At 38.3% G+C, this 14332-nt stretch overlaps 1 protein-coding gene across 1 annotated transcript in view; it reads left to right on the plus strand.

The window, feature by feature from the left end:
- GALK2 (galactokinase 2) overlaps positions 1-14332 on the plus strand; it is a 76819-nt gene that overhangs the window by 25745 nt on the left and 36742 nt on the right. Inside the window, exons 4-5 of the mRNA XM_075897172.2 lie at positions 2930-3020; positions 7632-7778. Coding sequence (XP_075753287.1) covers positions 2930-3020; positions 7632-7778 — 238 coding nt within the window. The remainder of the gene's footprint in view (positions 1-2929; positions 3021-7631; positions 7779-14332) is intronic.

Consider the following 14332-nt stretch of genomic DNA (forward strand, 5'->3'; position numbering starts at 1 on the left):
AGCTGCTTGCCCCCAACAGACCAGGGAGACGCGAAGCTAGCGCTCCCCCCAGCATACCAGGGAGACGCGGAGCGGCTTTTCTCAGTAGACACCTCAGCTTGAGAATAAAGGACTGAGGGAAGTGAGGTGTGGGAGAATAAAACTGAGCTCTGGAGAAATGTTTGGCTGAGTTTCCCCTACAATATGTACCAGTTCCGACTTACATACAAATTCAACTTAAGAACAAACCTACAGTCCCTATCTTGTACGTAACCCGGGGACTGCCTGTACTAGGAAAGACCAGATCTGGTTTTGATTCTTGGAACATAAGGCCCAGGGGCTGGATTTGGCCCCCAGCTTGTCTGGTTCCAGCCCCCTAGGCTTGGGGTTCCCCCCAGCATTGGGTAGCCCGCACTAGTGCTCCCTGCCATCCCTCCTTGGTGCTGGAGCACATAAAATCTACTAGCCTGAGCCCCCCTAAGCTCTGGTGTGCAAGGGGAACATGGGCAGTGTCTTTCTCCTTCTCAGTCAGAGGCCACATCAGTGAGGGTTTGCTTTTTTGTTTTGTTTTGTTTCTTTGTTTCTCCTTGCACATGGCTAGAAGTAGCAACTTGGGGTGGGTGGGGAATGGCAGTGACTCCAAGCCCACAGGGGCTGGGAACTGGCAGCTCAGCACTTGACTAGAAGCAGCTGGTCTGGAGCAGCCCCTGCCCGGGGCATGGTTCCACTCCAGTCCTGTAGGGGGTGCTGGGCTGGAGCATTCCCACCCTCTGTTTAATCAGTTAACTGGTCAAACAATGTTTAACTGGTTAATCAGTTGACTGAATAAACTTAACCAGGTGGCTAATTAAATGGGATTTTACATCTCTAGCTGAAAATTGACACTTGTCTAATTTAACAATTCTCTGAGGTGGAAATTCTCTGACTGTTAGAAAGAGAATGGTTTAGTAACTTGTAAAAAGGAGAAATTAAAACATGATGCAGCGAATACAAATGGGTTTGCAGTATAAAGGGTATCTGTTCCAATATAGAAATGGCAAAATCTGTCTTTCTTCTAATAGGAGAATGAAGAGGAACCTACTATGATTTGAAACTCAGTCCTCACAAGGAAACTTTGGCCCTTTAGATAAATATTTTCTAGTCCTGCCAGTACAGCTACACTTTATTTTATACACTAAATGGTACCATTTTCCTTCTTGATGCAGACAGTGTTAATTGGATCAGTACACCTGTGTCAACCTCCTTCTGCATTACTGATTAATTTTAAATTGATTCATTAGAGACTTTTGACACAGCTATTTCCATTGTTGCTTTAATCTTTATCTTATTTAGCAAAATCCAAGAATATAATCAAAGATTTGTGTATTCCATATTTCTGTAGCTGCAGAAATTGCTCTGGAGTGTGGATGTTGTGGCTTGGACTCTGAACTCACCTCCTTTTGCCCCCAGACTTCTAGGCTTGAATGCCCAATCTCCAGCCTGAGAGGCACAGTGTCCATATTGCTATTTTGAGCTTTCAGGCTGATGTCCCTAGCACAAGTCCCTGGGGATATGTCTACACTACCACCCTAGTTCGAACTAGGGTGGTAATGTAGGCAACCGGAGTTGCAAATGAAGCCCGGGATTTGAATTTCCCAGGCTTCATTTGCATCTCGCCGGGCGCTGCCATTTTTAAATGTCCGCTAGTGCAGACTCTGTGCCGTGCGGCTACACGCGGCACGGACTAGGTAGTTCGGACTAGGAAGCCTAATCCGAACTACCTAGTCCATGTCGCGTGTAGCCGCGCGGCACGGAGTCCGCACTAGCGGACATTTAAAAATGGCGGCGCCCGGCGAGATGCAAATGAAGCCCGGGAAATTCAAATCCCGGGCTTCATTTGCAACTCCGGTTGCCTACATTACCACCCTAGTTCGAACTAGGGTAGTAGTGTAGACATACCCTAGCTTATGTCTCTAGCACTAACCTAGCTGGTAGTTAGCATAAAGCTAGCTACCACGTCTGGGAGGTTTGCTCCTAGCTGCAGTGTAGACATATCCTAACTGTTCTCCAAAACCTCTGGCTTTCCTGAGACATCCTTGGAGATGCCATTAGGCACTGTATGCACACAACTTTGCAGCACTCTGAAGACCAAAAGTATGGGGACAGTGTAACGACATTGAATTTAATAGCAAAATATATAATTCAGGGGCTCTGTGTTGATTTTATGTCTCATATTCATATTTAGTTCTTTAAAAACTTTCATTTTTAATGGAGATGAAGCTGCTGCAGAATTCAGGATCACTGCTGCAAAATTTAGCTTCATTTTACCAAGGGCCTTGGTTATAATTTACTTGGTACTATTTAAATTATGAAAGTCTTGATACACATATAGATATTTTTAAAAGGATGCTTTTTTTGTTACAAATCATATTTTAAAAATACAATTGTTTATACCTACTCCATCACTGATAACTTAGACTAATAAAAAGAAAAAAAATGGATTTTATTGTAATATTTAGGATGTGTTTTCTCAGCATTGCCAAAAAATACACTAGTTCGTTTCCTTTTCTGGTCATACATAGCACAAAGTTGCAATATTTGGGATGCAAGCTTTGCAATATTTGGGACACAAACATTGCAATTTATTTGATTTTAAACAGCCACACCCACTAGAATGTTTTTAAAAAGGCATGAAAACATTTTTGATGTTTAGTTTCATCCTTTGTTTTTACAAAGCCTAGTTTTTGGCCTATATTTCCTGTATTAACAATGTCTCCATTAACCATAGCTTTTTTGCACAGTTGATAAATGAGGTGGAAGGAGAGCCAAAGGAAAAGAATGTAATACATATTGCATAAAAATGTTCAGCACAGAATTTAAATGTTGCTGTATCATCAGCAGATGGCAGCAGTAAGCCACGGAAATAAACACTGACAATTTTATAAACCCTGTGTTATGTCTGTTTTTGCAGGGATTTTAGTACCAGTGTGAATAACATTCATGTTAACAAAACCAAACCTGTGTGGCACAACTACTTTCTCTGTGGTTTGAAAGGAGTTCAGGTAAACCAAACCATTTAACACATACAGTATTTATTATATGTACTATATTTTAAGATTAAAGTATGATATGTGTATATTATATCATATATTTATAAAATATATATTTAATTGGGCACCTTTTACTTATAAACCTTAATTTTCACCATAATTTGTAGCTGTCTTTTGTATCCTGTTAATTATAAGTACTTTTTATATTTATATTAACATTTGTAAAATATTTTTGTTTTGCTTGTTTGAGTATATTTACAGGACATAAAACCTATTTCAGATGTATTATATACATTATATCCAGAGCAGTGTACTAATTTATTGGTGTCATGATCAAAGTCATTGACTATTTCAATGCACATTTTTCTACTTTAAAATTAGATACATTGCTCAACAGAGCCACATGCTTATGGTTTATTTTAAAAAGGAGCTTGAGGGTTGGAAATAGAGAACCTAAAATAATATTTTTCCTTTTCTCTGTCCCCCAGTGAAGACTATTTTAAAATGTACATAATTCCTAGGAGTATAGAAAGACACACAGACTTCCCCCCTGTCCCGTGAGTGCATGAGAATCAAATAGTGAAATTGGTTCTATTGCACATGCTAGGCACAAGGAAATGTGAATGCCTCCAACCCTCAGAACAAACTGAATAAAGCAAGCAAACTAAATTTGTTTTTAAAAAGTTTCAGTTGCAATAATGAACTATATAGCTTTACAGGCTTTACAGTGTATGTTTTTGGGTGAGTTTTTGAAAAGCTCACAATCACTTAAAAGCTAAGTACCACTGGAAGTCATTGTACGCTTGACTCAGGTGCTTTTGAAAGTAGCACCTTTTTATCTTAACTATGCCTTTTAAAAATCATACTTGATTCAGAAAGAAACATTAGCTCTTTATTAGGCTAGGAATAAAAATGTGCTGTGAGTCCATCTACTTCTGAAACTTTGACAGATGGTGAATGTTTAATTCAGTAGTTCATTTAGCACCTTTAAAATGTGTTGCACTATATAGTCTTAGTAACAAACTGTTCTCATTATGATCTAAAATTCCTATGTTACTGTCCTGTATGTTTCAAGCCCCAACTGGTGACTCATATTTGTAGTAATGTGAACATTTTCAATCTCTGAATTACTCCACAAGTAAAATATTCACTTAATTTGTATTTACTTTGCAAATTTAAGCTAGCTTTCCTTACAGTAATATGGCTTAGAAAAACATGACCTAAGTGACCTTGCATATTTTGGGGTCTGTTTCTGAGAGTTAGGTATTAAAAACAATTTTTAAACTTGATGGTTAATATGTAAAGCAGGTTTGTATACTCTAATGCTGGCAGAAAATAAGCATAAATGCTACACACTCTTAAGAAACATTCAAATGCAAGCCCTAAGAAGGTCCCTGCGGATAATCTGTTTATATGAAATTGAACATGTTATCCTTTTGGGATAGAACTATTGCAGAACTTGGCAAAGTCCATTTTCATTTCTGAAACTGGAGTAAGTTTTTTATTTAAACATTGCGTGATAAGTTTGCAAGTCTGATTCACATTGAAGAGAATCCTGTGGATCAGTTTCCGGTTAAATATATTACTCAAGTATTTTTTTTTAAACAAGCTTGTCTGATGCTGTGCATGAAAGGGCATTGGCAGCAGTAACATTTCAATTAATAATTTGTATTTCTGGAAAGGGAATTTTTAGATGATTCGTAGTAATGAAAGAACACATTCAACAAGATTTGTTTTCTTATATGCTGCATGAACTCTGCCCTTATTGTCTACAGTTAGCTTTATTTCAAGAGCAGTTACAGATTTTTTTTTTTTTTGAGGAAGGGAGGGCAACTTTTTTTCTGAGAAATCGTGGCATTTTCTGGTCATTGCAATGGTTACGTAAATCTGCATTGGCACAAATTCATATAACTAAGTATTAATACCATTTATGTAGGCGATATTTTGGTTGGTACAGTTTGTTGTTTAGTTTGAACCAAAGTGAACTAGAGAGTATATAAAAATTTGTTATGAAGGAAGAGAACTAAAACATTTAAAAAGTAAGAACAGAATACATTCTACATACAGAGTTTTGGTATTGATGAATGAAATATTCATATATGATATTTATCCTTTGAGAGTCACCTTTTGAGCCACACTGACATTTCTGATGTTGTACCTTTTCTATAAGTAGTATGATAGTCATTAAAAAGCATAATGGCCTCACATAAGCTGGTGAATTTAGAGTTAGGAAAGGTCATCTCTCATTGAATAAATATTTCTCATATTACACTGCCTACTATTCTTTACTGTTTGCATATAATTAGTGTATAGGCTTTCTACCAAGTGACTTCATAATATTGTATATATGGTTATAATATAAACTTCTTTCCCCCCTACTTGCTAATACAGTTTCATACCAATAAAATTAATATTAACCACAAGCGGTAGGAATGCAATCCAAACCAAGGAAAGAATAGATTAAAGAATATCTAGGTAAATTAGATGTATTCAAGTTGGCAGGGCCTGAAGAAATTTATCCTGGGGTACTTAAGGAACTAGATGAAGCAATCTTGGAACAGTTAGGAAGTATCTTTAAAAAGTCCCAGAGAACAGATGAGGTCCAAGATGATTGGGGAAGGGCAAAATTAGTACCTGTCTTAAAAAGGGAACAAAGAATTACATATCTGCCAGCCAAACTTCAATTCCTGGAAAGATACGAGAACAAATTATTAAACAATGAATTTGTAAGCACTTGGAGGATATGAGGGTTATAAGGAATACCTGCATGGATTTGTCAAGAACAAATCATGTCAAACCAAACTGATTTCTTTTTTTGGCTAGGGTTACTGGCATAGTGGATATGAGGAAGCAGAGGATGTGATATATTTTTATTTTAGTGAGGCTTTGACTCAGTCCCACATGACATTCTCAAAAGCAAAGTAGGGAAATGGGGTATAGAAGAAATTGCTATCAGGTGGATGCACAATGGTTCTCTGTCAAAGGAGGAAAGCATATGTAGTGGGTGGGGTGTTGCAAGGGTCAGTCCAGGATCCGGCACTGTTCAATTTTTTCATTATTGACTTAGATACTTGATTGGAATTCTTATAAAATTTGCAGCTAACACAGAGCTGGGAGGGATTGCAAGCACTTTGGGGGACAGGGATAAGAATTCAAAGTGACTCTGAGAAATTGGATAATTGGTCTGAGTTCAATAAGATGAAATTCAACTGAGATGAGTGCAATGTACTGTCCTTAGGAAGAAAAAAAATCAAATGGAGAACTACAATGTGAGGAATAGCCAGCTAGGTGGTAATGCTGCTGAAAAGGATCCTGGAGTTATAGTGGATCACAAACTGAATATGTGTCAACAGCTGCAAAAAATCTGCTTTCATATGAGGTGTACTACTCAGAGTGTAAGTGAAGTGTAAGACATCGGAGGTAACTGTCCTGACCACTCAGCACCAGTGAGGCATCCTGTGTCCTGTTCCTAATACCTCACTATAGGAAAGATCTGATTAGATTGGCAGGAATCCAGAAGAGAGCAACAAAAATAATTCAAGGTTTAGAAAAACTGACCTATAAGGAACAGTTAAAACAATTGGGCATGTTTAGTCTTGAGAAAAGAAGGTGGGAGTGTGTGTAGGAATGGGATAATAAAATCTCCAAATATGTTAAGGGCTATTGTCAAGTGGACAGGGATCAGTTGTTCTCTGTATCTGCTGAAGGGAGAACAAGAATTAATGATCTGAATCTGCAGCAAAGGACATTTGGATTAGATATTAGGATAAACTTTCTATCTGGAAGGATAGTTAAGCTCTGGAATAGGCTTCCAAAGGAGTTTGTGGAATCCTCATCATTGGAGGGTTTTAAAACAAGTTGGAAAAATGTCTGTCAGGGATAGTTTACTTGATCCTGCCACCATGCAGGGAGCTGGATTTGATGACTTCTCAAGAATCCTTTCAGCTCTACATTTCTCTGATTCTATTTTTGATGTATGTTTGAATCAGGGAATTTGCCTTCCTACTCACTGTCCCTGTCTGGGCTGCATGCAAAACTACCATATGGCCAAAATGTCTCTTAAATTCCAATTTTGCTGGGATCTTCTGCAAGTTGCAGAATGCTTTCTCTGGAAGTATCTTATAGTAGGAGTCCCTACATTTGGGGACTAATTTGACATCACAGGGCATGAGTCACAACTGAAGAGTGTCTAGAGGTAGCAGTAGCAATGAAAATCCACAGTTTTGAGCTTTAGCGCCTCTTATAATTTAGTGAAAACTATAATTGGCTATTTTTCCTTTCAATTCAGAAATATTAGTGATAGCTGAGCTGTAGAACAGTTTCAGCTTGTCTGAAAGACCTCAGAAATTCTCTGTTGTTTTCAGATTAAGCATGCAAATTATCAGGTCTAAAATAATATTTTTAAGTGAAGAGGGGCTATCAAAATATAACCAAAAAGGTGAAATGGTCTTAAAATCTTATATTTGTGCACTTCTCATCTGAGGTTTAGTCTCGGTTTTTAAGGACCACCCTTCATGGTGACAGCAAACAACACATTAGTTCAACAACAGAAATCCATGGGATAATTGAAAGTCTAAGGCGGTCTGTACTTGATACTCAGATTGTTTATTTTTTCATTGTTAGGAACATTTCGGTCTTAATAGCCCAACTGGAATGAATTGTCTGTTAGATGGAACCATCCCACCAAGTTCTGGTCTGTCTAGTTCCAGTGCCTTGGTATGCTGTGCGGGACTTGTGACACTTACCGCGAATGGAAAGACCCTTTCAAAGGTAATTTACTGTAAAACCCAAGAGTATAAACTGTAAAATGCAACTTTAAATATTAACATCTATAAACTTTAAAGACACAATGCAATTGTTTTTACAAAGAACTGTTGGATATAAACTTAAAATATTGCACAAGTGAGGAAACATCTTTGGCCAAATTTTGGCAGGCTTTACATTTGGCAAGGAAACAGGCATACATTAAAGCTGCAGAAAGAGAATTATTGTAAGCCTGTATTTTGGCCAACTCGAGTCTCACACATGGCCATCCATGGACCAGATGTAATCTCTGCAAGCCAGGATTGAGCATATATGTTCTAAAACATGTGGATCACACCCTTTGACCCTTATACTCCCTCCCTGAATGACTTTCCATGGCTCTAGTAGCAAAGCATCAGTTGAAAGCCTGTGGAGCAGTTTCTTAATGGGTTATAGTTAAGACAAAATAGGAATAGAAATCTTCCATCACACTCTTCCCCCTGTTTTGAAATGAACCCATGTACAGTCCACATGCAAAATTTAGTCCTCAATTTTTAAACAAATATTTTTCCTCAAAAACAAACCTAGTATACATGAATTGTTGCTACTAAAACTGTTAGTAGACTTTCATCCATGTGTCAAAACACTTCTGCAGTGGTCCTGGTGCTTGAAAGTACCATATGGAGCAATAAAGTTCAGTCTGGTAGAAATGTCTGGGTAGAATCTAGAATCTTACATCTTTTCTTTTCCTAAAGTAAAAAATATTATTTACATTTGTGCCTGTTGCCTAGTCATTGTAACTAGTGTATTCACATTCCATACCAGAAAATGAGTCTCAGAAATGATCCATAAATCTGACAGAAATAAAAAACCCTGAACTTTATTAGTAGAAATTAGTAACTTGTCCACCAAGAACAGGCATGCTGTGTGCTAAATAATGCTGTTACATCTCTGTTAAGAAAAAATAAGTTACAGTATGTGTCTTTGCCTGGATGTTCATGTAAACTCACACATGGCCTTGGAGTTTAGTTCTGCATCATGCTAAACCTGTTGTGAAGAGGTTAGCCAAGAGCAAAATGTATGGTTGTGAGTGATAGCACTGATGAGGTCCATGGCAGCAATGCTCTCCTCTAGCACAACGTAAGAGGTTTATAGCATGGTAGAAAACAAGAAGCCTGGTGCCAAAGGCAAGGTTTTGCATCTAGCACAGAAAGCTTTTTATAAGTCCATTGGCCTAGATTCTCTGCTGCACCATGCTTATGTTTGGATCTGGGGAACTCTGAGCTCTAGCACAAAGTAAAGCACTCTTGGCATCTTAGACCTAATGAACTGTTTACCAGCTCAGTATAAAATATGTTGTGGCACCTCCCCTTCCTGCCCTATAGTCCGCCCTGCACGTGGACCAAGTGGTGGGTGTTGTAGGGGCCAGCAATACCAGCTGTGTACCAGCTGGGAGCTTCCCTGTGCCAGGGGATTTTTCAGAGGAGTGTGTTCCAGAATCTCAACACTTCCCAGACCTGAACTTTTCAGGATATCTCTATTTATGTATTTCATTTTTTGGAGGGAAAAAATCCCCCAAAGAAGACATTGTTAATGTAATTAACAATCCTAAAGTAATCAGTAACTCTTAGTGAAAGTTGCCATACCGACCCCCTTCTTCAAAGAATTACCTGTAACAGAAATGACAACTGCAGATAATTTAAGTTGCAGTGTTTTGTCATCAGTGTGGACTATTTTGGTAAGGTTACAAGAAAAGGTTGACTTTTTGCCCCATTTGATGGGTATTGCTAAGCCTTAAAACACATGCTTTGCTGAAGCAGAGTACAGAAACTTTTGGCTTCAGCATAAGATTTGGCTGTATAGTAGGAGTTCTGTGGCCAAAGTTCTGGAATTTTGACCTTTTGCTGAATGGAACAGTTATCTGTTTTCTTGATGCAAAACTATTTTTATGAAGATACTTTGATTTATAGTTCTCTTTTTCCTGGTATTGAGAGTTTTAAATACTGTAATGGACTGAAAGTAAAAGTAACTGGAAATTAAAGCGATCTTATGATACTCTCCCTTAGCATGAGGCTTTGTTTCTGTAAGATAAAGAAAAGAACTAGAGTACAAAATGGAAGTGCTGTGCAGTCATAATTAGGTTTTAGTGCTAGCTTTCAAAAATAGCTTTTTTTTTGGTAGAGATTACAATTTAGCTCAGAAAAAAATGCTGTCACTAATCATTGTGTGTAAAAAGGGCATTGTTTTAGTTTGCCTAGAATTATTTTAAAAATCACACAGAATAGTTTAGGTTGGGGTGGATAATAATATTTGGCCAGGATCCAAAACATTTTTGAAGTGGCCCTGGGCTGCCCTGGAAGGGGTGAGGCCTAAAATGGAAGGGGCGGGGCCAGAATGCATCTGGGGCTTCCCTACCCACAGTCCATGATTGGTCTGGGGGTGGATGAGCCTCTTTTACCCCCCTTACCACTAAGCATCCATGCCACTGGCATGACAGAAAGAGGCTTTGCACGCTCCCCACCTCAAGGCCAATTAGAGCCTGGAGGCAGGGGAAGCCCAAAAAGTTTCCTCTGTCCTGCTAGGAGCACATGGCACTTTTCTAAGTGCCACATGCTGCTTGCAGGGCAGGGGCAGGGCAGGGCAGGGGAAACTTTGTGCACTACCCGGCCCCCAAGCTCTGAGTGGTCTGGGGCGGATTAGCATGTGAAGCTTCCTCCCACCCTGCAAGGAGCACACGGCACTTTGAAGTGCTGCGCGTGCCTCGCAGGGCAGGGGTGGGGCGGAGGAAACTTTGCACACTCCTCCTGCCAGTCAGAATTTGGGGGCGGGTGAGCACGTAAAGTCTCCTGTCACCCTGCCAGGAGTGCGCGGCACTTCAAAGTGCTACGTGCTCCTGGCAGGGCGGAGGAAACTTTGTGCGCTTCCCCCGCCCCGACCTTAATTGGCCTGAGCGTGGGGGAGCGGCAGGGCCTCCGCGGGCCGGATCAACCTGCTTGGCGGGCCAGATCCAGCCTGCGGAGGCCCTTTTGCCCACCCCTGGTTTAGGCAAAATACCAGTCCAAGTCAATTCAACCAGCTATGCAATGTTAACTAGTTGCAGTACACAAATATTCAACTTTTAAGATAAAAAAATTTAAATTACATGTTTAAAAAGAATTAATCTCTTCTATAGCAAACTTCTAGTCCAACACTACACTAGAATAATACAAAGAATGCTAATGCTCAGTTATATCATTTGATTTTAAAATAATCTTTAGGTTATTAGGAATACAGAGCCTCTTTAACACAGCTTTTCAACATGAGAAAAGTCTTGTCAGCAGTGGAAGCAGAGTGATGTTTTTAATTGTCCTACCATCATGTTTTCTGCTAAGAATTTGTGAACACAGTAGTTTAGCTAGTACATCTCAATACTTAGATTTATTTGAGTGAACTGACTCTGGTGTTGTGCTGAAAATATGTGGTCTTACTGTACTCAGGTTTGTGAGGCCGCCTCTGCATTTTTTCCATTGCTTAGAGTTGGATGGCTAAATAAATGTTTATCACCTATGTAAACTAAGAAAAAACATATATAGTGTAGAGTAAACAAGAGAAACACTGAGGGGCTGAGTCTAAACAACATTTGGGTACCTTCTTAGAAAGAGCATTTACAGAGGTTTGATGGAGGTTTGATAAGAGGCCCAAATCTACTCAGCATGACGTCATTGAAATCCGTGGGAGCTTTGCCAGTGGGAGCAGGCCTAATGCAATATGTTTATATTTATTAATTAGGGGGCCTAAATCAATTCCATGATGTTAATAGAAAGATCCCCACTGACTTGCATTGGATTAGGCTCAAATAAATTACATAAAATGAGATATCAGCCTTGAATTCCAAAAGGCTCCAGGATTGGATTTATACAATGGAATGCATGAAACCTGCACTTGGTCACACAAATGAGGTAGTTGGAAGTGCAATTATTTTCATACTGTAGTAGTTGGGTGCAAATTTGTAAAGCCACTTCCAAAAATGTAGTTCATGGATTTAAACAAAGATATTTTTTCATATGAATTGTACTTAGTAAAGAATGAATGGAAGCGCTTTAAATCATGAGTCACTTTTGAAAATGTGTCACCATTAGAAATAAGGATGGGAAAAGGTGAGCTGGTTTGTGAAGACCATTGTGTTCCCCTCTTTTGCAATGCAGCACATTGGGAAAAGACACACAGGAAAAAAGCTTTGCGCATTAGAATTTTATTCTTGTAGCTCAGGTTAATAGCACACATAGCATGAAGTGTATTTATTTTAAGTGCATTATTTTAATCTTGGATCCAGTGTTTCAGATAATTAAATGTTGTTTTAGAATAGAAAACACTGGGGGTTTGAGCTGGCATTGCTAGCATTCGTTAAGGATTTATTTTATGTATGAAGACAATCAGAATGTTGAAGTATGACACTTTCTGATAATTTTCACAGTAATTAATTGTAATTTCACAGAAAACCTTATGTGGTAAGCAGCAGGAGTGGACAAGTGCTCAGAAAGCAAAGGTTCTCTGTCATGGTAGTGACCTTAATATCAAGGAGAGAGGAATATGAAATGGAAGTTAGGGAAACCAAATTAAGTGTTGCGATTGCTTTATATTGTGTACTGTAAATGACTAGCTTAATGGTTTATAAAAAAAGAAAAGCACACAGGCGCAGCATGTGAAAAATTCCCATCTGTGCAGGTCTCTCAGTGCTTAAAAATGATAGCATAGCTTTGAGTCTTTGGTCACAAACAGGCCAGCAGGAGTTCAAATTAGAGAAGTAAGGAAACAAACAATACCCCAAGTTTATAAAAGCCAGTCACATTTAGAGTAAAATAACAGTGAGGTGAAGGTTTCTGGGAATATGCACTCCAAGGATCTTGGTCTTCTCCCGCACAGCTCATCATGTCATATTTAATAGAGTGAAAAACTTTGGAGGCTTTAGAACACATAAAAGTAAGCATAAGTACATTGCCCACAGGACTACCACACAGATCAGTGTAAACAAATTGAAACATTTCTGCATTGTACGTATACCACTGTAGGTCCCCAGTATCACCCCTAAAGTTGTTGATAGAATGTTGGTGGCTTTGTGCTGACCATTCACACTCTGGATTGTTTTCACCCTCAAAATTTAACAGCAGAATTTTAAAAAGCATTCAGCATTAGCTTTTTCTGCTCCCACCAAAGTCAATAGTTGAATTATCGTAGCCTTCAATGGAAGAAGAGTTAGGCCAACATTACTCTTTTGAAGATCCCATCGTGCTTCTGAAGCCCCTGTGCAGTGCAGAAGGTTTTCAGAATTGAGACTTTAATCACTTCCCTTTGGCCTAAATTTCCCCACCTGTAAAATGGGATAACTTACCAAAGTGTTTGTGATGATGAACAGCTATAAATTGACTGGAAGTTGTAGAATGATAGGTGCAATGGTTATGATTTAGATTCTTTTATAACATTACTCTGAGCTTTTCCATTTCCTTTCCCTTTTAAAAGCATCTGTTTAAGGTGATTGAGCTTATCTATAAATACACATGTAAACTTTATATTTTAAGATGTTGTTGTTATAAAGTACTATCAAAACTTCCAGGCCCATAGGAAAAAAATTCCAGAGCTAGTAAGGAGTTGTTAGGTTTGACTGTGTTTATTCAAATCAAGTGGAAGCAGAGCTCTTGGAGCAGCTTGTGTGGTAATCAAAGGCCATAATCTCTCATGAACCAGACTGGAAATCCACCATTTAAGTATGTTAAAGGACAGACAACGTCAGGTTACAATTACGGTGTTTGTGATGACATTCAGATAATATCTGACAAATATTTTCCTGCTTCTGATTAAAATAAGTATAATTACCTTGCAAAACATATGTGAAATTCAGGTAATTGGAATTTAGCATGCAGACTGTAAGCAGATGGTAACTTTCATTAGTTTCTATGTATTAGTATTTTCTACGTTTTAGTTTATTTTATACACAATATATTTAAAATCAGTCCTTTTTTTCCCCAGATGCTATTACATTATATACTATGTCTGAGATTGAAAGACTATTTATGTCATCTTAAACTATGTCTTTAGTGATGTAGTAGAATAATGACCATGTCATGCTCCTTTTATATGCTGCTATAAATATCAAATAATCAGGTATACCTGCAGCTATATAGTTTTTAGTACTATGAGTTGAGGACCTGATCGAAACCCCATTGAAGTAATGAAAAATCTGCAATGGATTTTACACGAGATGCTAAATCTTCCATATTTTATTGTGCAAAAAAAAAAAAAAAAAAAAAATGCTGAAAGCCATGTTGCTCATGGCATGTAAAATGAAATTGGAAAATTGGTAAATATAAATTAGGAAACATTCTTTCATTGACTGAGGGATAGATGAGATGGATTAATAGGATTTTTGCATATTGTGATTCTGTGATTTTTCTTATCATGCATACACATAGGTACCTTAATTTACCAGAAGTTATATGATGAAAAGAGCTCTCGGAGAACTGATAGTGAAAATGTTTAAAGGTTGTACCATGCTGTTACGGCTATTAATAACAGAGGTTCCCTTCATGAATAATTACCTTTCAAAC

This window comes from Pelodiscus sinensis, chromosome 14, assembly GCF_052426305.1.
Source record: "Pelodiscus sinensis isolate ZL-2025 chromosome 14, ASM5242630v1, whole genome shotgun sequence".
Taxonomy (NCBI): domain Eukaryota; kingdom Metazoa; phylum Chordata; order Testudines; family Trionychidae; genus Pelodiscus; species Pelodiscus sinensis.